This window comes from Typopeltis vanoorti, chromosome 9, assembly GCF_054136105.1.
Source record: "Typopeltis vanoorti isolate ZY-2024b chromosome 9, IOZ_Tvanoo_1.0, whole genome shotgun sequence".
Classification (NCBI taxonomy): Eukaryota; Metazoa; Arthropoda; class Arachnida; order Uropygi; family Thelyphonidae; genus Typopeltis; species Typopeltis vanoorti.
Window position 1 is genome coordinate 78,238,568 of NC_143557.1, and position 23,425 is coordinate 78,261,992.

At 35.9% G+C, this 23,425-nt stretch overlaps 1 protein-coding gene across 2 annotated transcripts in view; it reads right to left on the reverse strand.

Moving 5' to 3' along the window:
* LOC150103173 (alanine aminotransferase 1) overlaps positions 1–23,425 on the reverse strand; it is a 225,310-nt gene that overhangs the window by 9,501 nt on the left and 192,384 nt on the right. For both annotated transcript variants that reach the window (XM_090397351.1, XM_090397350.1), the window contains exon 12: positions 21,131–21,243. In XM_090397351.1, the coding sequence (XP_090253477.1) occupies positions 21,131–21,243 (113 nt within the window). The remainder of the gene's footprint in view (positions 1–21,130; positions 21,244–23,425) is intronic.

Here is a 23,425-nt window from a genome sequence, read left to right on the forward strand (position 1 = left end):
GTCCAGTTCCCCATTCTCATATTTGCCCACATTACTCTACTTGAGACTGACTGCCATTCAAGAATATTAGCCTCGTATTTTGTGTTGAATACTATGGCTACTCCTTCTTTTCCTTGATTGTCATTGCCTGAATATAACATTTTGTATTTATTGCTCAGAAAGATCTCACCAGTTTTGGTCTTTTTTTGTTTCAGTCACTCCTAAAGCTGTATAACTGAGAGGAGACCTCCACATAGCCTTTAAAGGAATGCGGAGAACCGACCAGGGCTTCTGACCAAATGTCCAATCCTCACCTTCTCGTGGTGCACCCTGTTGGGTATCTACTTGGATACTGAACGAACAAGGATGGGCTGGCAATTTGGGATTTAGCCGACCAAATTGTATTCTTATTGGTTAAACCAAAATAAAAAATAAAAACAGATACTCCACAAATGGAAAGGGGCTGACTCTCCATACTATGATTGTGGCAATGTAGCCAAGACCATTAACCATAGTGTTCTTTTATCTTGGAACTTATATGGAGTTTTTTTTTTTTTATGTTAAACCGTGAAGCTTTATTGAAATTCAGATTTAGCTGTTAAACCATGATGTCTTTTCTGTAACAGTTCCACATGTTTATTCTCTTATCATGTGGAACTATATAGACCTCATTTTTAAATAAACTGAGAATCTGGAGCATTATGCCAAAAGATAATAATTATGGAAGATATAAATTCCAGAGTAGTACAAAAGTAAAATTATATAGCATTGGTAGAGAATGGAGGAAAATAATCTAATACTATTGTTATTTACTCTAATGCAATTATCTTTAACAATGCAGAATTTTCTTTAAAAATACTACATGGATATTTTTCATAATAAATACATGTGATTCACCATATATAAAGGCTTGAAATTATCACTAACTACATAATAAATAGATGGTAAGTAATCAAAATTTAAAACTCAGGATGTTAATGCTGGAGAGATATACTGTAAATTAAAAATACAGCAGAGAGAAAGAGAGGAGGCAGTAAATAATAAAGCTTGAATCATTATTTCATTATATGTATCCTCAAGGTGCTTGAGAATACATAATCACTACTTCGAAAGAAGTCAACAGACACCACAGTGTGAGGAACAAAGAGTCATGGTGCCACCTTAATAAGACATAGGACTTCCTTTTGATGGGATGACTGCAGCAGCAATCTTATGGGGCATACTTCCACAAGCGTACAATAGTGATGAATGGGAATTTTGGACCATTCTTCCTCTAGGCATGTAATGAGGTTCTGGACGTCCTTTGACCTAACCCAACTCTTGTTCATTCCACAGATGTTTGATAGATTTGAGATCAGGTTGTTGGAGGAAAGTCGAGCATGGTGATGTCCATGTTCACAAACCATGCAGTTATAGCAGCAGTAGCCTTATGATACAGTGCATTGTCTTGTCCAGAATGTTCAGATACCTCCCAGAGTTCAATGTTCGTAGCACCACAAACAGAGCTCAGAGGCCAAACCAGATAAAGCAGGACCATACCACCACCTGAATTTTGTAGTTGGGATTACACATTCTGGTAAGAAGCTTTCACTAGGCATCTGTTACCTGATCATCCACTAGGTAAGGGGTATAGCATTATTCGTTACTCCATAACACAGCTTTCTAAGCTTCCAAGTCCCACTGTACATGCTCTTTGCACTACTGAAGAAGAAAGAAGATGCTGCATGTCTGTTCAGGTAATGCGGGGTTTGCATTTTGCTGACCTACCATGGAAATTCATGTTGTGAGCATCAGTTCTGAATGTTTTTCTGCAGATTTGTGTTCCAGTCGATTCCTGGTACTTAGCATTCAACATGTCTGCTGACGAATGCTGGCTTTTACATATTATCCTTGGTAGCACCCTACGGTCATGTTTGATGAGTGTGGCGAGTTGTTGATTGTAGGTAGTACTTGCAGTTCACTCTTTGTGCTTCCATCTCAATATGGTACCAGTGATTATTGACCTGGGATGGAGGAATTTGTCAACAGTTTGATGAACAGATAAGCCTGAAACATGGCATCCTATCATAATGCCTCTTTCAAACTTTGTCAGTTCCCTTTTCGCAGCCATTTCACCTGGACCCATCATATTCCTCTAATTTATATGAGTTGTTATATGGCACAATGGACAAGGTACATTGACTTCTTTCCAAGTAGTGTATGTACCTATGCACTTTGAAAGGATAGTGCACAGGATGCTATTATTATTACAAGAGACTTGCAGGGAGAGACAACATACCCTCTCTTCTATGAGAGGAAAAATCTAGCTCACTCCTTTCTTGACTGCATTCATTCTTAACTTCCATTCAATGCCCTATTGTCCTCTCTCCACCTCCATAAAATGAAAAATTCCATCTACTGGTGTCCTATATGAATCTTTCAGAAGTTTGTAGGTTTCTATCATATCACTCCTCTTTGTCCTGTCTGCAAATTCTCAGTCTCTCATCATAATCTATATTCTATAGTTCCCATGTCATCTTTAAACATTCTACTTTATGCCTTCTCCACTGTATGTGCATCACCTTGGAAACCAAGAATAGATCAATGTATAATAGTCCAGATGAGGTAGTATCAAAACCTTGTAAAAAGGCAAAACAATTTCTTTATTCTTACATGTTAGTTTTTGTTTCAGCATTACAACTATCCCCTGAGTTGTATTTGCTATATGACCCCTGAGCTTGTCAATTTCTTCTAGCATAATCCTGCCAATATAATATGCCATTGGATAACTCAATGTCAGTAAATGTGAAGTCATGCACACATAAACTGACAGCCATTTTTACATGCCTACAATTCCGGCTTATTCAAATCGTTCTGCAAGTAAGTTGTATTACTGATTACCCTGCCTATCTTTGCTTCATCAGCAAATATTTGTTTGTCACCTGGTAAATCCTTCCCGATCTCATTAACATAAAGATTGAATAACTGGATCAACGACTGCTCCCTGAAGTACACCAGTGGCTAATTTAAATCTCATAAACTCTCCCTCCCCTCCACAAAATCATTATCTGGTATCTGCCACTTAGACATTATCCACACTAGTAATTCATAATTCAATCCTATATCCTTCAATTTATGCAAAAGCTTTCCATGCTGAATCCTGGCAAAAGCTATAATAGCAAAGTCCAAAAAGTATCATAGTGTATGCATTTCCTTTGTCTAACTCAACCATGATGCTATTATAAAATGTGAGCATGTTACTCAAACATGATCTTTCCTTAGTAAACCCATGCTGTTCATTGCAAAGTATAGATTCTCTGTCAATACATTTCTGTATATGATCTCTTACCAAATTTTCCAAACTCTTCAACTCCACTCTAGAGATACCGATAGTTCAATAGTTAGACACATCAGCAGTGCACCACCTTTGTGCAATGGGATTATCATACATTCTTTCCATTCCTGTGGAATCTTCCCCTATGCTAAAACTAGGTCAGCCAAACACTATTTTAGCATCACTGCTGATAACCAATCAATTCCAAATGCTGAATTCACATTCATTTTGTGCAACAGCATTTCCTCCTCATATACTTCTGAGTTTCTTCCACTGGTATAGAGGTCGTATTGAGCTCAATGCTGCATACACTGGGTTGATAGCTTTAGGCAAAACAGGCACTGATTAGTGAGTGATCTCTTGCACCTGCCATCCACATACTATCTGCACTGATGGAAGTTTTACTTGCAACATAGCATTCTTTTGGGTTGTTTTAGCTTGCATAACCAGTTTCTTTTCATAGTCACACTTAGTTTCCATATAATAGTTGTAACCCTTTTGGCCTACACCTTATAATTAGCTAACATCAGTCTGATGCATATGTTATTCCTTCTACGCAATCTTTTTCTTAAGAATTTCTTAACAAGATTGCACATCCATTTCACTCTAACCCTATTTATTCTTTGAATTCTAGGAACACATTCCAATATTGCATCACTGATGTATTTTTTAAATACTTCCCATGCACTGCCTATATCCTTCCCATCTAGCAGCAACCAGTACCATGGGATTGAACCTAGTATTCTCTTCAGCTAGTCACAATTTCCTGCTTTTGGGGTTCAGCATGTAAGTTTTTCTAAATGGAATATGCATACACTTAGCTACTTCCTATGTCAGGATGGTATGATCACTGTCACCAACAAGAAGTAGAACACTCACATCTTTAACTGAACCTCTGTCACTATAACTGGGTCTAATATTCTTTGTCATTGAGTGCCTTCTGTCACATACTGTTTAAGGAAGTTGTGTCACACTACAGCTCAATAAATTCAGCTGCATTCTTATGAGATTTCACTACTACCAAATCAGTGTTCAGATAATTCAAGTCACCCATGATGATTAGTTTAGTACCTGTCAGGTTTATTTGGTGATGCATTTCTTTGTCACTAGATGCTAATCCACTAGGTTTGTAGCAATATCTCACCACATATTTGATTTTGTTGGACTCCACCTCATACAAAAACTCACTGCTCCATGAAAAACTGTTACTTAAACTGCAATCATAGCTATCTATCCTAACAACACTCAAATTATTTGATATCATTAGCATCACACCCTCTTCCTCTATGGTCTTATAATCCTGGCATGCTATTATGTAATTTAAGTTTATTAAGAATGTGTACGTAAATTAACTAACATGGCCAACTGAATGTGTCTGGGGAGAGAAAAGAGAAAGCTGCCTAACTTTGCAAAGCAGGCTGTAGATTTAATTTAATATAAAAAAAAAGCAAGGTAGCAACCTGTTATATGTCTATACACAAATGTGAGGAGCATTCAAAAGAAAGAGTTTGTTGCCATTAGTGAAACCTGGCTCTCTGAGTTCTATGTCATAACTAGAATCAGCTGCAAAGGATATAGCATTTTTAGGAATGGCATAAGAGATAGGAGAGGAGGAGGGGGGGGGGTACTATTAATGATATCAGATAACTTGAGTCCAGTTAGGATAGAAACACATGAAAGTAATAATGTCCCATGTGTATCAGTCAGTTTGAGGATATCTGGTTTGAGTTATGAAATAGCCTCTACCTCACACCACAATGAAATATATGGTGGTGTTACCTACAGACTTAGTAGTTTATTTGCTTGGAGAGAGTGTGAAAAATGCATCATCAAATTACTCTGATGATACTAAATGAGCAATTATTATGAGTGAATTAAATTATCCAGATATTTACTCGGTAGCAGAGAAAACTCATAAGGAAGGAAAATTTGTTGGAAGTTTTTCCACTTGGTCATAGCATAAATTAAATACTTGTTTTAATCCTTTATCTAAGTGTCAGCAAACAAAGGAGAATTTATTGAGCTTTTGTGAGATAACACTTTCAGGCAGAATGTGAAAGAAGCAACCTGAGTCAAAAGAGTAATAGATTTGTTAACAGTGTCAGGTATCTCACTTAATGATGGAACTGTTTTGATACCAGATGGAGACAGTGATCATGCCATATTGACCTGGGAAGTAGCTAACCATATGGACCAATAAGGACAGGTTATGTGCCAAACTACAAACTCAGGAGCATACTAACTTTGGTTCCATGGTTACTGAGTGAGAACGACATCAGCAGTGCATAGGAAGCTTAGAAAAGTTGCTTAAATGATGTGGTATCTGAATGTGTCCCTAGAGTTCAAGGAACCAGGATAGCAGTGAAATGGATGTCTTATTAAGTAAGAGATCTAAAAGAAGATGACATGGAAAGAATATTTATTAAAAACAATACGTAAGTTCACAGTAATAACTTTAATTAATAAATAAGGTAGATATTTCGTACTAAAACTAATAGTACATCTTCAGTGTTACAAACAGATAGGAATAGAATACAAGTAACGAACATTCGGTGGATCACCTCTTAAAATACAATGTTGTCGCGAGCTAGGAAATGAAAGAAATTAATAAATAATTAATGTTTAAGATAATTAGTTTTTAATGATTACATAAAATAAAAGTCTCTCAGATCTTCGAGAGAGAGAGAGAGGCAATCATTTCGATTTAAATTCGGTCGATGTAAAAAAGCTTCACAACTTTCTTTAAAGAGGTGTTCATATTTGAACCTGCATCTATGAAGGAGAATAGCTTTATCTCACTGGATATTATGGGTAGTGGTAATACTGTGTTGTGCTAGACCAGACTTCTGAGGTTTGTTGTAATCAATATAATATTGATGTTCTTTAATTCTTTTTTCCACAGAACAGCCAGTTTGTCCAAAATAAGAAACATCACATTCACAAGGAATCCATAAAGAAGGCTATCCAGTACGACCAATCGTGAATTGCATTGATTCTCCTACTTACCGAATTGCAAAAGTCTTGTCTCGTTCTTTAAGTGCTTTCACTGGACATTCAAGATCCTACATAAAAAATTCAACCGATTTCCTGGAAAAAAATCAAAGAGTCTGAGTTGTTAGTCAGTTTTGACATTGTATCTCTGTTTACCAATATCCCATTAGCCGACACAGTCAATTTATTATATGAAAATTCCCTCCAGATATCGCAAAAATTTTCGAATTTGTTATCCATTCAGGTTATTTTAGTTGGAAAAACAAGTTCTACAAACAAGTTGAAGGTACTGCCATGGGTAGTCCTTTGTCTCCACCTTTCGCTAACTATTTTTTGAAACAATTCAAAGAGACTATGTTTTCATCCATTCACCCTCAACCATCTCTTTGGTATCGTTATGTCGATGATGTTTTGCCATTTGGTCACATATGAAGATGAGCTTTCCACCTTTCTACAACAGATAAATAGCCTTCATCCTCGTATCCAATTCACCATGGAAAAGGAAAATTCTGGTACCTTATCTACAAGCGTCTTTCGAAAGTCCACATTTACTGGCAGATACATTCATAAAAAGTCTGCTCACCATACATCTCAAAAATTTGGCATTCTTAAATCTCTAATTAATAGGGCACATAAAATTTGCTCTTCTCCAGGAATCTTACAATAAGAACTTTCCATCATTAAAAAGTTAATGGTATCTAATAATTACCACCCTAATCAAATCCAACAGATAATTGAATCTTACGTTCCAATACCTAAGGTTACTTCAACAGTTCGCAGAGTTCCATTCCCCTACATTCCAGGAATCTCAGAACCTATAGGTAGAATTTTAAAAAAGTAACAATTGATTCCCACTTATATTCCTATCGACAAAATTTCTTCCTTATTGCCTTCTACAAAAGATAAACTGTCATCTCTGTCTTTGGCTGGTGTTGACAAAATTCCTTGTGAATGCGATGTTTCTTATTTTGGACAAACTGGCCGTTCTGTGGAAAACAGAATTAAAGAACATCAATATTATATTGATTACAACAAACCTCAGAAGTTTGGTCTAGCACAACACAGTATTACCACTACCCATAATATCCAGTGGGATAAAGCTATTCTCCTTCATATATGCAGGTTCAAATATGAATGCCTCTTTAAAGAAAGTTGTGAAGCTTTTTTACATCGACCGAATTTAAATCGAAATGATTGCCTCTCTCTCTCGAAGATCTGGGAGACTTTTATTTTATGTAATCATTAAAAACCTAATTATCTTAAATATCATCATCATCAAATTCCTGCCATGTACCCCCAAGGGGTGTACAGGATATGATAGTACTACATGAAAAAAATTACATCATTACTACCTTCCTATCTACAATTTTCCTCCAAATCAGTCTGTTACTTGTCAAGACTCCAACATTATCAGATCTCATATTTCTATCGTCTAAGGCACTTTGTACCGTATCAATCCACCTATATCTTGGTCTTCCTCTGGGTCGTTTTGCTGCCAACCTAGCAGAGAAAATTTGTTTTGCTAATCTTTCTTTGCACATTCTGTTTAAGTGACCATATCACCTGAGATTAGCTCTGCTAACACATTCCTGGATGCTGACAATGTCAAGTTCTTTCCTAATATCCTCGTTTTTAATATGATATTGCCATTGATGCCATATGTTCATGCCTATAATCTTTCTCAGGACTCTCATATCTGCGGGTCTCTAGTCTTTGGTCAAGTGTTTTACTTCTGACCCAGCTCTCAGATCCATAAGTTAAAACTGGTTTGAACACGGTCTTGTATACAGCTAATTTAGTGTTCCGACTAATTTCTTTCTTATTCCATATGAATTTATTCAATTGGCTTCCCACCATACCAGCTTTGCTGATTCTGTTGTCTATTTCTATATTTAATTTACCATCAGTAAAAATGGTGCCTAAGTAGCTGAAATGTTTTACTTGTTCCACAGGTTCTCCGTTCACAACACAGTTGACATTTTCAATGATTATGCCTATTTTCATTGTCTTTGTCTTTTTATTGCTGACCTTCATACCATATCTATTACAACAGTTATTCAATTTAGTCAAAGAATCTTGCAAACTCGTGGTGGATTTATTTAGAAGTATAACATCGTCCGCATAAAGCAAAGAGCTGACATTAACATCTCCAATTTTGATATCATGTTTAATACCACTTTCCTTCATAATGTACATCCTTGTCTCACCCCAGATTTAACATTAAACCATCTTCCTGTACTTCCTTCAATTCTAACTGCTGACCTTACAACTCAAATAAAGACTAAGTATTGCTTGATATAATGCCCCATTGACACCATATAACTGTAGCGTATTGAATAGCTTCTCTCTTGGCACCTTGTCATATGCCTTTTCCAAATCGACAAAACTTAAATACAGATCTTTGTTATATTCCCATGCTTTCTCAACTATTTTTCGTAAAGTGAAGATCTGATCCTGACAGCCTCTATTTGGCCTGAATCCAGCTTGTTCTTCACCAAGCTTTTCTTCCACAATTCTTCGCAACCGTTTCTCAAGTATACTTGCATAGATCTTGCCAGGAACACTCAGTAGGGAAATACCTCTGTAATTCTCACATTGTTTTATTTCCCTTTTTATATATGGGTACTATGAGAGCTCTACTCCAATCATCGGGAATTTGTCCCTCGAAGCAGGCTTTCTGAACTATGCAGTGCAGCCACTGTAAGACTTTTATACCACCATACTTCATTATTTCTGGTCGAATATTATCTACTCCTGCTGCTTTTCCACATTTCAAGCCTTTGATGGCTTTTTCTGCTTCAAGTATGGATATGTATTCCTGACTGCATGCCTGGTCAGTGTTTTTTACCACTGTGCTGTCATCACTGCTTGTTTCATTTAGCAGTTTTTCAAAGTAATTACTCCATACTTCAAGGATATCTTTTTCTCCTGTTTTCATGTCACCTTTGTCATCTCTAACTCCTTTTACAGCACTCTTTCCTCCATTCCTAAGCTTCTTCAACAACCTTCAGAATATTTTGCCACCTTCTTGATATTTATTTTCTATATTCTTGCGAAAGTCCTCCCATGACATTTATTTAGCTAGTTTTACACAGTGTTTAGCATTCTTGCATTTGCCTCTGTATTCTCTAAGAGCACAAACTGACTTATTTGCCAGGAACTTTTGATATGCTTCCTTCTTTTCCTTCACTACCTCTTTAACTTCCTGTGTCCACCATGGAGTTCTAATTTTTCTATCCTTGCAGACAACTTCACCACATGCCTCTCTAGCTGAATCAATCAGAGCTTTCTTCAAGACTTGCCACTGAATCTCCAAGGTTTGATTCCTGTTCTCAAACTCTCATTTTTTTTTCAATAATCTTTGTGTATTTTAGTCTACAGTTCACATCTGAGATATTTCTTTGATTTCCAAGCTTGCAACAACATTGTATTTTAATAGGTGATCCACCGAATGTTGGTTACTTGTATTCTATTCCTATCTGTTTGTAACACTGAAGATATACTATTAGTTTTAGTACGAAATATCCCTCATTTATTAATTAAAGTTATTACTGTGGACTTACGTGTTGTTTTTAATAATTATACTATACCATAGGTCCATCTAAAAATAAAAATGGAAACAATATTGTGAGAGGAGTTATGGAATATGTAAAGTGCAAGAAAAGGTAAACTGGAGTATGAAAAGGAATTGGCTGTATAGGCCAAAGGCTACTCAAAAGAATGAATGTGGATAGTATCCTTGTATTAGAAGCAGATATGATAGTTCAAATAATGAGTGCTCACTTTGCCAAGATCTGGTATATGTAACAGTGCTACCACTACAGTGGATGAAGAGATTCCAGAGCTGTTGTATAACCTGGATAAGATCTCAGTAATGGTGTATCCATTCCCTTTATCCAACTTAGCTGTAACATTATTATAGAGCAAGTAATTTGCTCAGACACGATCTCCTTTTAGTAAACCCATGCAAACGCCTTGCAAAGCATAGCTTGAAGTGTTTATCCCCATCACCCATTTCTGTATCTGAGTTCTTACACAACTTCTCTAAAATCTTCACAATCACTCCAGAGATACTGCTAGGTTGATAGATGCAGTTTTTGCGCAATGGGTTTATCATACATTCTTTCCATTCTTGTGCTAAGACTCAAATTATACAAATATGTCAAAGGCCTAGCCAGTTCGGATGAACAATCCTTTAGCATACATGCTGATAGGATAACAACATGAAAGGCTGGCATGAACTACAGCAGTGGTCACCAAAGTGGTCGATATCGACCCCAGGGGTCGATATAACATTGTTAGGGGTAAATTAGGGCTCAGAGGTCGATTGGGGTCAATAGAAAAATATAAGACATCATTGTTCGGGTAATATTTAATTCGGTTATTTTCAAAATTTAATGACGTACAGACCCATGTACAAGGTAAAGATATCAAGCTCGAACGATTCTTTTAGGCTTCCAAGCTAAATTAGCCTTATTTAAATCATCATTGTTACGAAAAGATGAAGACTTAGAAATATACACAAAACATCTTCAAAATTTGAGCGATGATTTTAAATTGCACTTTGCAGATTTTAAAAACATTCACATTCCAGATTGGGTTCTCACGCCATTTTCTGCAGATATTGAAAATATCGAATGTAACTTACAAGATGAACTTATTGAATTGTCAGTTGATCTTGAAGCTAAGACACTTTTTAAAAATAGGACATTAAGTTACTTTTGGACGAATATAAATGTTGTAGAAAAATATCCAAAACTTTCTGAGTGGTTACTCCCCTTTTTGCTTGCATTTCCAAGCTCGTACATGGTTGAAACTGGTTTCAGCCATGTTAGTTTCATTTTAACAAAACGAAGAAATAAGCTAGATATAGAATTCCAGGGCGATTTAAGGCTGAAACTTACTAATTTTGAATCCGACGTTGTTAATCTTGTCAAGAGTCACGAAGCATACCCCTCACATTGAGAACTTTAGTAAATTGTATACTAAGTTAATAAAAGTGTTATTTTCATATATATAAAGAAGATTGTATTTTTGTTATTAAAATTAAATTTTATATATTACACAGTCCAACACAATTTTTGCTGACTTTTACATGAGACTTGTTTTTTATTAATTTTGGTGTGCTGATTTCAAATATCAAACCCGTTTTTCCTCTATGGCATTTTCTCTTTGATAGTTTTAAGGAGGCAGTACTATTTAGAGGATCAAAAAAAATCGATTTTTTAATATTATTTTCTGAAAGTATGTACTTTTAAAAATCTGTTCCTAACTTTTTATCAAGAAATTTGAAAAATTCCCGAAGAGATAGCCTATTATTCAAAGCAGTGCGCTCACCGCTCTCGCTTGTTAGTAAACGAATAAATGCGTAAGAACCTGCAACGGCACGTACTGGCGCTTTGAATGTGAGAGAGGCTGATAATTAGATACATAACTACTTAACAATATTCATTAAAAATTACAAGAATATTTATAAAAAAATAATAATTTTACTTACACATGAGTTTCAGGGAATAAGTTTTTGTTTGTAGCAATTTCTGCTGTGTGTTCTGTTTTGGCAATCCCTTTGAATACTCCAACAATAGTCGGCCATCATGAGAGAATCCCATCTTCCTTGGTACCGATCTTCCATAGTTTTTAAGTCTTGATGAAATCTTTCGCCTTGTTCATCGCTTACAGCACCTAAATTCTCGGGAAATCTATCAAGATGACTGTATAGGAAATGAAGCTTTATGCTCATGTTGCAACCTAGGCGCTGGAAATTTTCAAGCATTGTTTCCACTAGATCTTTGTAATTGCACGCTTTTTTGTTTCCAAGAAAATTATTCGCAACCATCGTAAATGAAGTCCAGGCCTCTTTCTCAATTTCGTTCATAGAGTTGATGAAATTTGGGTCTCTCATTAAAGTTCTAATTTGCAGTCCATCAAATACACTGGCTTTAATTTTTTCATAACTAAGTCGTGGAAATTTTTCACATATGTATTGGAAACAGTCACCTTGTAAATCTAAAACATACTGCTTCATAAGACCTAGTTTGATGTGTAGAGGTGGAAAAATGATTTTTTCTCTGTCGATTAAAGGTTGATTTATAACATTCTGTTCTCCAACATTTAAGGATATTCTAAGAGGCCAATGTTTCTGACTCCAGTGTTGGTTTCTACTTGACTATCCCAGAAGCATAGAAAACACGGAAACTTTGTATATCCTCTTTGAAAGCCAAGTAAAAAGTTCACCATTTTAAGATCCACACAGATGATCCAGTTATGATCTATATATTTTAATAACTTCAGAACTTTTTTAATGTCCTCATATGTTTCCTTTAAGTGGACTGAATAGCCAATAGGAATTGAGCCATATACATTCCCATTGTGTAGTAAGACACACTTGAGACTTCTGCTTGAACTGTCGATAAATAAACGCCACTCATTTGGATGATATTGTACAACACTCATTTCAGTTAGTAAACCTGACACATTGTTACAGTAAACAAACCCACACTCGTGTTTAAAATATTGTACAAGATTACTTTCCCTGCTATGATAAAAAGTTATCTTTGTATCTTGCTCCAGTAAGTTTTTTCCATTTAATCTTGAAGCTAACAATTTCGATGATTCCTTTGATAGGCCCAAATCTCTTACTAAGTCATTCAATTCCGCTTGAGTAAAACGTTGCGGTCCAGAACTAGAAATTAAATTTTCATTGTCTAAATCAACATCTGGTTCTTGCTCCTCAAGAACATCTGCCATATCCCGATCATGCTCGTTCTCAAGTAAAGGAAGTCCTTTATAAATTGGCATGGCTATTTCATTGGAACGAGCAACTGGCTGAATTGCTGATTTGGATACACAATTTTTTTCTTATTCTTCTTATTATAACCAGAAGTCTGAACTAAACAAAAATAGCAATCATCTACATGATTTTTCGGTTCACGCCAAATCATTGGAATGCCAAAAGCTAATTTTTGGCGTTTTCCCTTGCTCCACTGTCTTAAATTTTCTACACGTGACTTACACACTTTATTTGGAGCCCATGAATTGTCCTGATCTGCAAGTTTTACGTCAAAGTATAAAAAGTACACTTTCTTAACGAAATCAGTGATATTTGTCCTTTGACTGGGAACAGTAAAGCTGCCACAAATGTAGCAGAAGGAATCTACACTATTGACATTTTCGAGTAGTAGACATGATGTATTTTCTTCACTGCCGACTAACATGTAATTAACAAGACAAAAAAAAAAAAACAGAGACTTTATTGAAACGTTATAAGCGCTCATCATACTTTCACGATCGATTAATGATTGACTGATTTCGATCGTTCTTTGTCCACTATTTGAATAATAGGCTATATCTTCGGGAATTTTTCAAATTTCTTGATAAAAAGTTAGGAACAGATTTTTAAAAGTACATACTTTCAGAAAATAATATTAAAAAATCGATTTTTTTGATCCTCTAAATAGTACTGCCTCCTTAAAACTATCAAAAACTTACAAATTAGCAAAAAGAAAATGCCATAGAGGAAAAACCTGACGTGATAGAGAAAAATGGGTTTGATATTTGAAATCAGCGCACCCAAATTAGTAAAAAAACAAGTGTCAGATCATAATCAGCAGAAAAAAAATTTTTTTTTTGTGCCAGTGTTATTTATCCCACTTATGAAATAAGTAATGTTAAGAAGAACGTCAAAAACAAAAAGTATCCCTTTGAGGTTAAACCAATATAATAATATATACTATGTTATGCATACAATAAACACTGTAACTATAAAATAAACAATCTAAAAACTCACATAAGCGTCTTTTTTGCTTATCCTATTATAATTACGTAATAGTAAAATAGAGGGGATCGATAAAAAGTCAAGAAACTCTTTAAGGGGTCGACGGTCAAAGAAGTTTGGCGACTCCTAAACTAGAGAATATGAGACTGGAATATAAATGACTGGCTTTGATAAGTGGGTAACTAATAGACAAGTATCAGATAATGTGGTATAAGGGGAGTATTAATCTGTAAGGTGACCAGTGGTTTGCCTCAGAGATCAGTCTTTCAACCATTGTTTAATCTATATACGAGGGTGGTCTGAAAAGTTCTCGGCCTCAACCATAGATGGCAACACTATTGGCAAAAAGATTTTTTTTTTTTTTAAGTTGGTACATCTGTCATAAGCATCCATGTGAAATTGCAAGTCAAATAGTTGGTTTTATACAGCTGTCTGAAGTAAAAGTGTTGTCTGTATCTCTTGAAATGGATAAAATCGAGTATCATGTGGTTATAAAATTCTTCGTCAAAGAAGGTGTAACACCAAAAGAAATTCATTCGAAGTTCATAAAAGTTTATGACACTCTTCTACTTCATTTTCGACAATTAAGAAATGGGTTGCTGAGTTTAAACGGCAGCGTATCAGCCTTGAAGATGATCCATGTGAAGGATGTCCAAAAAAGTGTAACAACACCAGAAATCATTGATCAAGTGGATGATATGATATTGGATGAATGGCGAGTCAAAGTGCATGAAATTGCTGAGACTATAGGCATTTCAAAAGAACATGTAGGATATATTTTATTTTTATTTTGCATATATTTATATATTTTGCATGAAGCAAATGAAAAAGCTTTCTGCAAGATGGGTGCCGCACCTGCTCACAGCAGATCAAAAACACTCGCATGAAAATACCTGAACAGTGCTTGGAGCGTTTAAGCAGGATTTTGAATGAGACTTGGATTCACTATTACACACCAGAAGCCGGTTTCACCAGCATGAAAGATCATGGCATCGGTGTTTTGGGATGCTAAAGGCATTTTTTTAAATTAATTATCTTGAAAAAAGGTAAAACAATAACTGGGGAATATCATTTCGATCTTTTAACCAGACTAGACGAAAAAATTCGTGAGAAAACAACCCGGTTTGCATCATCATCATCAAATTCCTGCCATGTACCCTCAAGGGGTGTACAGGATATGACAGTACTACATGAAAAAATTACATCATTACTAACTTCCTATCTACAATTTTCCTCCAAATCAGCCTGTTACTTGTCAAGACTCCAACATTATCAGATCTTATATTTCTATCGTCTAAGGCACTTTGTACCGTATCAATCCACCTATATCTTGGTCTTCCTCTGGGTCGTTTTCCTGCCAACCTGGCAGAGAACACTTGTTTTGCTAATCTTTCCTCTCCCATTCTATTTAAGTGACCATACCACCCGAGATTAGCTCTGTTAACGCATTCCTGGATGCTGACAATGTCAAGTTCTTTCCTAATGTCCTCATTTTTAATATGATATTGCCATTGATGCCATATGTTCATGCCTATAATCTTTCTCAGGACCCTCATATCTGCGGTCTCTAGTCTTTGGTCAAGTGTTTTACTTCTGACCCAGCTCTCAGATCCATAAGTTAAAACTGGTTTGAACACGGTCTTGTATACAGCTAATTTAGTGTTCCGACTAATTTCTTTCTTATTCCATATGAATTTATTCAATTGGCTTCCCACCATACCAGCTTTGCTGATTCTGTTGTCTATTTCTATATTTAATTTACCATCTTCAGTAAAAATGGTGCCTAAGTAGCTGAAATGTTTTACTTGTTCCACAGCTTCTCCATTCACAACACAGTTGACATTTTCAATGATTCTGCCTATTTTCATTGTCTTTGTCTTTTTATTGCTGACCTTCATACCATATCTATTACAACAGCTATTCAATTTAGTCAGAGAATCTTGCAGACTTGTAGTGGATTTATTTAGAAGTACAACATCATTTGCATAAAGCAAAGAGCTGACATTAACATCTCCAATTTTGATATCAGGTTTAATACCACATTCCTTCATAATGTGATCCATATAGATAATGAATAACAGAGGGGATAATGTACATCCTTGTCTCACACCAGATTTAACATTAAACCATCTTCCTGTACTTCCTTCAATTCTAACTGCTGACTTACAACTCAAATAAAGACTAAGTATTGCTTGATATAATGCCCCATTGACACTATATAACTGCAGCGTATTGAATAGCTTCTCTCTTGGCACCTTGTCATATGCCTTTTCCAAATCGACAAAACTTAAATACAGATCTTTGTTGTATTCCCATGCTTTCTCGACTATTTGTCGTAAAGTGAAGATCTGATCCTGACAGCCTCTATTTGGCCTGAATCCATCTTGTTCTTCACCAAGCTTTTCTTCCACAATTCTTCTCAACCGGTTCTCAAGTATACTTGCACAGATCTTGCCAGGAACACTCAGTAGGGAAATACCTCTGTAATTCTCACATTCAGTTTTATTTCCCTTTTTATATATGGGTACTATGAGAGCTCTACTCCAATCATTGGGAATTCATCCCTCTGTCCAGGCTTTCTGAACTATGCAGTGCAGCCACAGTAAGACTTTTATACCACCATACTTCAGCATTTCTGGTCGAATATCATCTACTCCTGCTGCCTTTCCACATTTCAAGCCTTTGATGGCTTTTTCTACTTCAAGTATGGATATGTATTCCTGACTGCATGCCTGGTCAGTGTTTTTTACCACTGTGCTATCATCACTGCTTGTTTCATTTAGCAGTTTTTCAAAGTAATTACTCCATACTTCAAGGATATCTTTTTCTCCTGTTTTCATGTCACCTTTATCATCTCTAACTCCTTTTACAGCACTCTTTCCTCCATTCCTACGCTTCTTCAACAACTTCCAGAATATTTTGCCACCTTCTTGATATTTATTTTCTATATTCTTGCCAAAGTCCTCCCATGACTTTTGTTTAGCTAGTTTTACACACTGTTTAGCTTTCTTACATTTGTCTCTGTATTCTGTAAGAGTAAAAGCTGACTTATTTGCCAGGAACTTTTGATATGCTTTCTTCTTTTCCTTCACTGCCTCTTTAACTTCCTGTGTCCACCAGGGAGTTCTCATTTTTTTATCCTTGCACACAACCTCACCACTTGCCTCTCTGGCAGAATCAATCAATGTTTTCTTCAGTTTGCCACTGAATCTCCAAGGTTTGATTCCTGTTCTCAAACTCTCTCATTTTCTTTTCAATAATATTTCTGTATTTTAGTCTACAGTTCACATCTGAGAGCTGTTCAACTTTTATTCGATTTAGAACTTTCTTACATGTTATTCTTTTCAATATGAAATTCAATTTTATCCTGCTGAAGACTAAATAGTGATCACTTCCAATTTCAAATCCTCTGCACACTCTGGTGTCCTGCACCAGGGAGAAAACATCACTATCAACAATAACAGAGTCAATGAGACTTTTCTTATTCCTAGCCTCTTCTCTCCATGTGAATTTGTGCACATTTTTATGTTGGAACATGGTGTTAGTAATAACCAGTCCATGTCCTAAGCAGAAATCCAACAGATATTTGCCATTATTATTAGCTTTGCTCTTTTCTCCAAATTTTCCCAAAATATTTTTGTATGTCTCACAATCATTTCCTACTCTGCTATTTAGATCCCCAACAAGGACCAACTTTTCATTTTTCATTGTGTCAGTTGCTTTTTCTAAAGCCTCAAAAAATTCCTCCCTTCTACCTTAGTAGAACCTTCTGTGGGACCATAGGCACAAATAAGTCTCATTGTCCAGTTCCCCATTCTCATATTTGCTCACATTACTCTACTTGAGACTGACTGCCATTCAAGAAGATTAGCCTCGTATTTTGTGTTGAATACTATGGCTACTCCTTCTTTTCCTTGATTGTCATTGCCTGAATATAACATTTTGTATTTATTGCTCAGAAAGATCTCACCAGTTTTGGTCTTTTTTGTTTCAGTCACCCCTATTATGTCGATCTGGTACTTATCTAATTCCTCGGCTAGCTCCATTTCTTTGCCATTCAGGCTTCTTACATTGATAGTACCGATCTTTAACTCTGGTGATGTTGAGTTGGGGTTTGTTTTTAGATTTGTTCCAGTAGCTGACTTTTTGCCCTGGTTCCCTGGCGAAAACAACGGGGGCCTTGTTTAACCAGGCGACGCCCCAGCCGGCATGAAATTTTGTCATGTTGTACCATCATTTTTTATTTTGGTTTAACCAATAAGAATACAATTTGGTCGGCTAAATCCCAAATTGCCAACCCATCCTCGTTCGTTCAGTATCAAAGTAGATACCTAACAGGGTGCACCACGAGAAGATGAGGATTGGACATTAGGTCAGAAGCCCTGGTCAGTTCTCCTCTCAGTTATACAGCTTTGACCCATTAGCACCACACCTGGTTTGCAGAAGATAAAAGTTATCTCTCATCAGGACAATGCACTATGAATTGTTGGAGCATCCACCCTATTACTCAGATTTGGCTCCCTCTGACTTCTATCTCTTTCCAAAACTAAAACTCTTCCTCGCTGGTCAGTGTTTTTCTTCGAATCTTCGAATGCAGCTGTAGAGGGGTATTTTGTAGATCTTACTGAGAACCACTACAGGGACGGAATAATGGTGCTGGAGCATTGCTGGAATAAACGTATAAGTCTTCAGGGAGATTATGTTGAAAAATAAAAATAATATTGAAATTATAAATTCGTTTTTTCATTGTTAGGCTGAGAACTTTTCAGACCACCCTCGTATATTAAATTACTTAAAGAGTCCTACCATTAGTGAGGTTTTGCAAGCACTTCGAAAATTTCATAAGAAAGAAAAGTCATGGTGCTTTTCTTTTCAATAAGTTTTTATTGAAACAGCAGACAAGAAACAATAACTGTTTATTTAATTTTAGCAAAAACTCTGCAGTAGTTCAGCTTCGTTTACCAAAGTACTTATATCATTTTCGATGCTTGTAGTTGCCAATCGTTGTAAATTTGCAAGAGAATTATCTGTCAATGAACATCTGTACTTTGATTTAATGAATTTCATCATTGAAAAAGTGCTTTTACAAAGACATATGCTCCCGAGCATTGAGCACATCTTGCATCCAAAGTGCCTCAATTTCATATACCTCTCTATTGGTAGCAATTTAAAAAAAAATCTTTTCCTTTTTCACTTTTGGCAGTATAAAAAAAGTGTAAGAACAATTCTTTGACACATCTAATATGTAAAAAACACATGGGTATATAGTGATGTAAAAACACCAAATACAATTACCAACATCAAGGTTATCAATTAGTGATAGAATTAAAACATCTAATACTTATTGAATTCAAATTGTTATTTTATTTTTTCACTCATGAAAATCAAAACCCACAGGCAGGCTGTACAAAATTGCACTGCAGGCCGGATGTGGCCCACAGGCCGTGTTTTAGACAGCCCTGATTTATAGTATAACTAAGTGGAAAAACTTTCAACAACTATCTCTAATCCAGAGTATTTTAATAATAAGATGTGACACCTTTTGGTAACTTGTATATGAAAATATACATGACTTCTGCATTACTTCAGTACCACTTCTGGATCTGGCTCCCACTGACGAGACCTCAATAAAGGTCGAAACCGGTCTGGATAGTGATCCTTCCCATAATGCATAGCATTATACATACCTGTAAGGATATGTGCTTTGCATTATGGGATACTAAGGCAAGTGATGTGAAGTCATTAGTTTCTATATATGAGTTGCCCTGTCCTGATTATATTTCATTTGCAAACTTTGTTTGCTTACACTTGGATAAAGGATTAAACCAAGTATATAATTTCTTGGTATAACGAGGGCCACCACTGCTGTTTAATCTGTACATTAAATAACACAGGAAATTATCTGAAGGGAAATATTCAGTTGTTTGCTAATGATGCAAAACCGAGTTGGGTAATAGTTGTTCAAAGCAATGCACAGAGCTTCCAGTGATGATTTAAATAAGCTGATGGTATGGGTAAAAGATAATGGATATCAGTTTAATGTGGACAAGCATAAAGTTATGCATTTGGAATAAAAATATTACAAGCTGTGTACCACTGAGGAAACTGTACTCCAGGAAATCAACAAAGCTAAGGATTTGAGCGTGGTAGTAGACAGAGAGCTGAAGTTAGCAGGACAAATTGCTAAGGTTGTCAAGGTAGCTTATAAGATTACTTGGTTATTAAAGAACACACCAGAAGCAGAAATGAGGAAATTATCACTCCTTTTAAGATGTCCATGTCTGGATTACTGTGCTCAGGTGTCACATGGGTTTCTTGGGGAGTGAGGAAGTAGCAGAGAGGATCCCAAGGCAAGTGATGATCAAGATGGTAAGTGCTCTGTGAATGACTTCTTCAAAAGAAGAAGTCATTTCTTCTTATGAAAAATGACTAATAAGAAGCATTTCTTTACTCATAAGAAATGCTTCTTATGAGTAAAGATCGGAAGTTTGTGGGTTGCAAAAGTTGGTTGATAAGCAAAAAAGAGAGAATACGATAGAAACATTTAAGACACTTAAAGGGTTTTATATGACTGATGCAGAGCAGCACTTGGCCAGAAAGGGAAGAACAAAAGGTCATTCCTGGAAGTTGAGTAAGAATGTGTAGAGAGTGGTGAATGAATGAAATGGGTTGCCAGATTCAGTTGTGAGTGATGTGTCTTTTAATGGGTTCAAGGAGAGGTACAACAGATACCGTGTGGATAATTTGGGTCACCCACAATGAGTCTTTGGACTCCATGGAGGTGCCCATACAATAATAATACAAACTGCATGTGTGTAAGCATAGGAAATCTCTTGATCTGCACAATGTGTTATACTTGCATCATGTTGGAATCAAGTCCTTTGCATAACATTGCTTGTTACCTTATTTTTTGAAATACTCTAACATCAGTGAAAGTTCAATTTCCATATCATTCATTACCTACACATGTCTATCCCCAAATAAAAGGTCTGTTTATTTGTAAATGCATGATACTGTAATATTAAACTGTATGATCTGAATTATTACAATGTCATTAAAATGATCAATCTTACCTGAAGTGAAAAGTTCCTGGCAATTGTCCAAATCCACTTCCAGGAATAACACAGATTCCAGTAGTTTCTAATAACTGCATTGCATAGAAGAAGTCTGGTTCCTGCCCAAGAGACTGAAAAAGAAAACAAAAACATAAAAAATGCAAAAATTTAATCTATAGAAGAATTTGTATGATAGGGTGAGCAGTGCATCTTTATATGACATCATCAACTTTAATGTAGTCTATGTTTTAGAAAGAATGAAATTAAACAAGCTAATTTTGAAAGCATCAAAACATTTATTCACCTGATAAGACTCTTTCCTCTTTAAGAAATGGAACAAGTAATTTTGAGGATTTGTCTAGCTCAAGGCATTTTCTTTTTCTTACAATGGATATGGAACAACCCAAATACTAGCATGAACAGCATTGTGATGCATTAGGAGAATTCAGACAACTGTGTCAGAAATCATAAATGAACAACTGGATCTAGAGTAACTGAAGTAAAAGCTTCTAAAGAGTGATAATTGGTTAAATGTAAAATGTTGTAACAACCGAGTTTGGGGTTCAAACTCTTAAGGCAAATTCCATTGTTTTCTATAATTTAAATTTTGCATCAGTTTAGTAAGATGAGACTGCATATCAGTACAGCTTGAAATGATAAAATAATTATAATAGTCACCCTTCCCCTCTACCAACCTTGCTGCTATGAAGCAAGAGAAATGAAAAGTTTGGGAATGTTTCTAAACTATCTTTCTGTATACATCAGAGAAACGATTTCTGTCTGAATAAAAGGAATAAAAAAATTATTCACATCAGTTGAGTAGGAACAATTTTTTGTTCTTTATTTTTAGTCTGAATTAATTTTTTTCAAAACCAATAAATAGTTGATCATTCCCAAAGCCTAATTCATTTGTCTAGTTACAGCTAATGGTATTATAACTGGCTTTCCACCAGAAACTATCTAGGGTAGGGTACATCACAAACTCACACATTATATCTTTACAATACATGTAGCTTACTGCCAAATGCATTTGAGATTGGTTTTATGTTTGTGAAAGAAAAACAGAAGCACCCAGAATAAAAAATCAACATTCATGGCCACAGCCAAAGACTAACTTACTGTTGAGGGGGAAAAAAAAAGCATATTAATAGGCAAACCATTTATTAAGTATTCACTGATGGACTAGTGATTTACAATATATAGCCTCTCTCTCAGCCAAGTTAACTCCATCTTCCCATGGTAAATGGCCTGCTTCCATAAACAGGACTCTGTCATACTGGTGCCTTATAAGTATGACCTCCTTAGACAGGGAATCATCCTGTAAAATGTGATGTGATCCCCTGCTTGCTAGAGGACTGAAGTACTATCATGTTTCATCACCAGAATAGGGTTTCCAATTTCTGCAAGCCTTTCATTATTATTATTATGTATTCACTAAATTGCGAATTACCGTATTTGCTGGCATATAGGACACACCCTATTTTTTAGGGAAAAAACTTCACCGAATATTATAATGAATTTACAGTATTTCAAATATAAAGTAATAAGTAGGTCTACTTTCAACAAATACCTAATCTAACTAGGAAAGAGTACCCACTTTTAATCATCAAAACCCAGAAATTCATCTCCAAAACTAAATGAAGAGACACTTGAAACCTCTTCTAAATCAGAATCTGAGTCCTCAGTACCATCCATGGCATTACTAATGCCACACTTCTTAAATATTTAACCACTGTCTCAGTTTTCGCAGCGTCCCATGAAGCTTTGACCCACTCAGACTCTTGCGAAATGCTAGGCCTCTTCCTTCTTCCTGATGGCGTAACCTCAAAATCTGAAGACTGCATCCAGCTGTTCCGCTTCTCCTTCATAAATCCCTTAAATGGTTTATTAATACAGACAGTTAAAGGTTGAAGCTGACTGAGTTTAATTCCTTGAGTTTATTTGTAACATCGTCTGTTCTGTGAGAACGAAACTGATCCCATACTAACAGGGCAGACTTCTTCAAGTCCACCAGAGCGCCTAGACCAAATTTTATCTATCCATAACTTCATTCCTCCTCCATCCATCCAGCCTTTTGCATGAACATGTACAAACACTCCTTTAAGCAGTTTTTCTTTGGGTAGTGTCTTCCTTTTAAAAATCAATAGTGGCGGCAATTTTGTCCCATCAGCACAGCAGGATAAAACAACCATGTAGTGAGTTTTTTCGTGCCCTGAAGTTTTAATAGTAACACTTTTAGTGCCCTTGGAATCTACAGTTGTTTGAGGGCACATCAAAAGTCAGCGGAACCTTGTCCATGTTTCCTATTTGCGC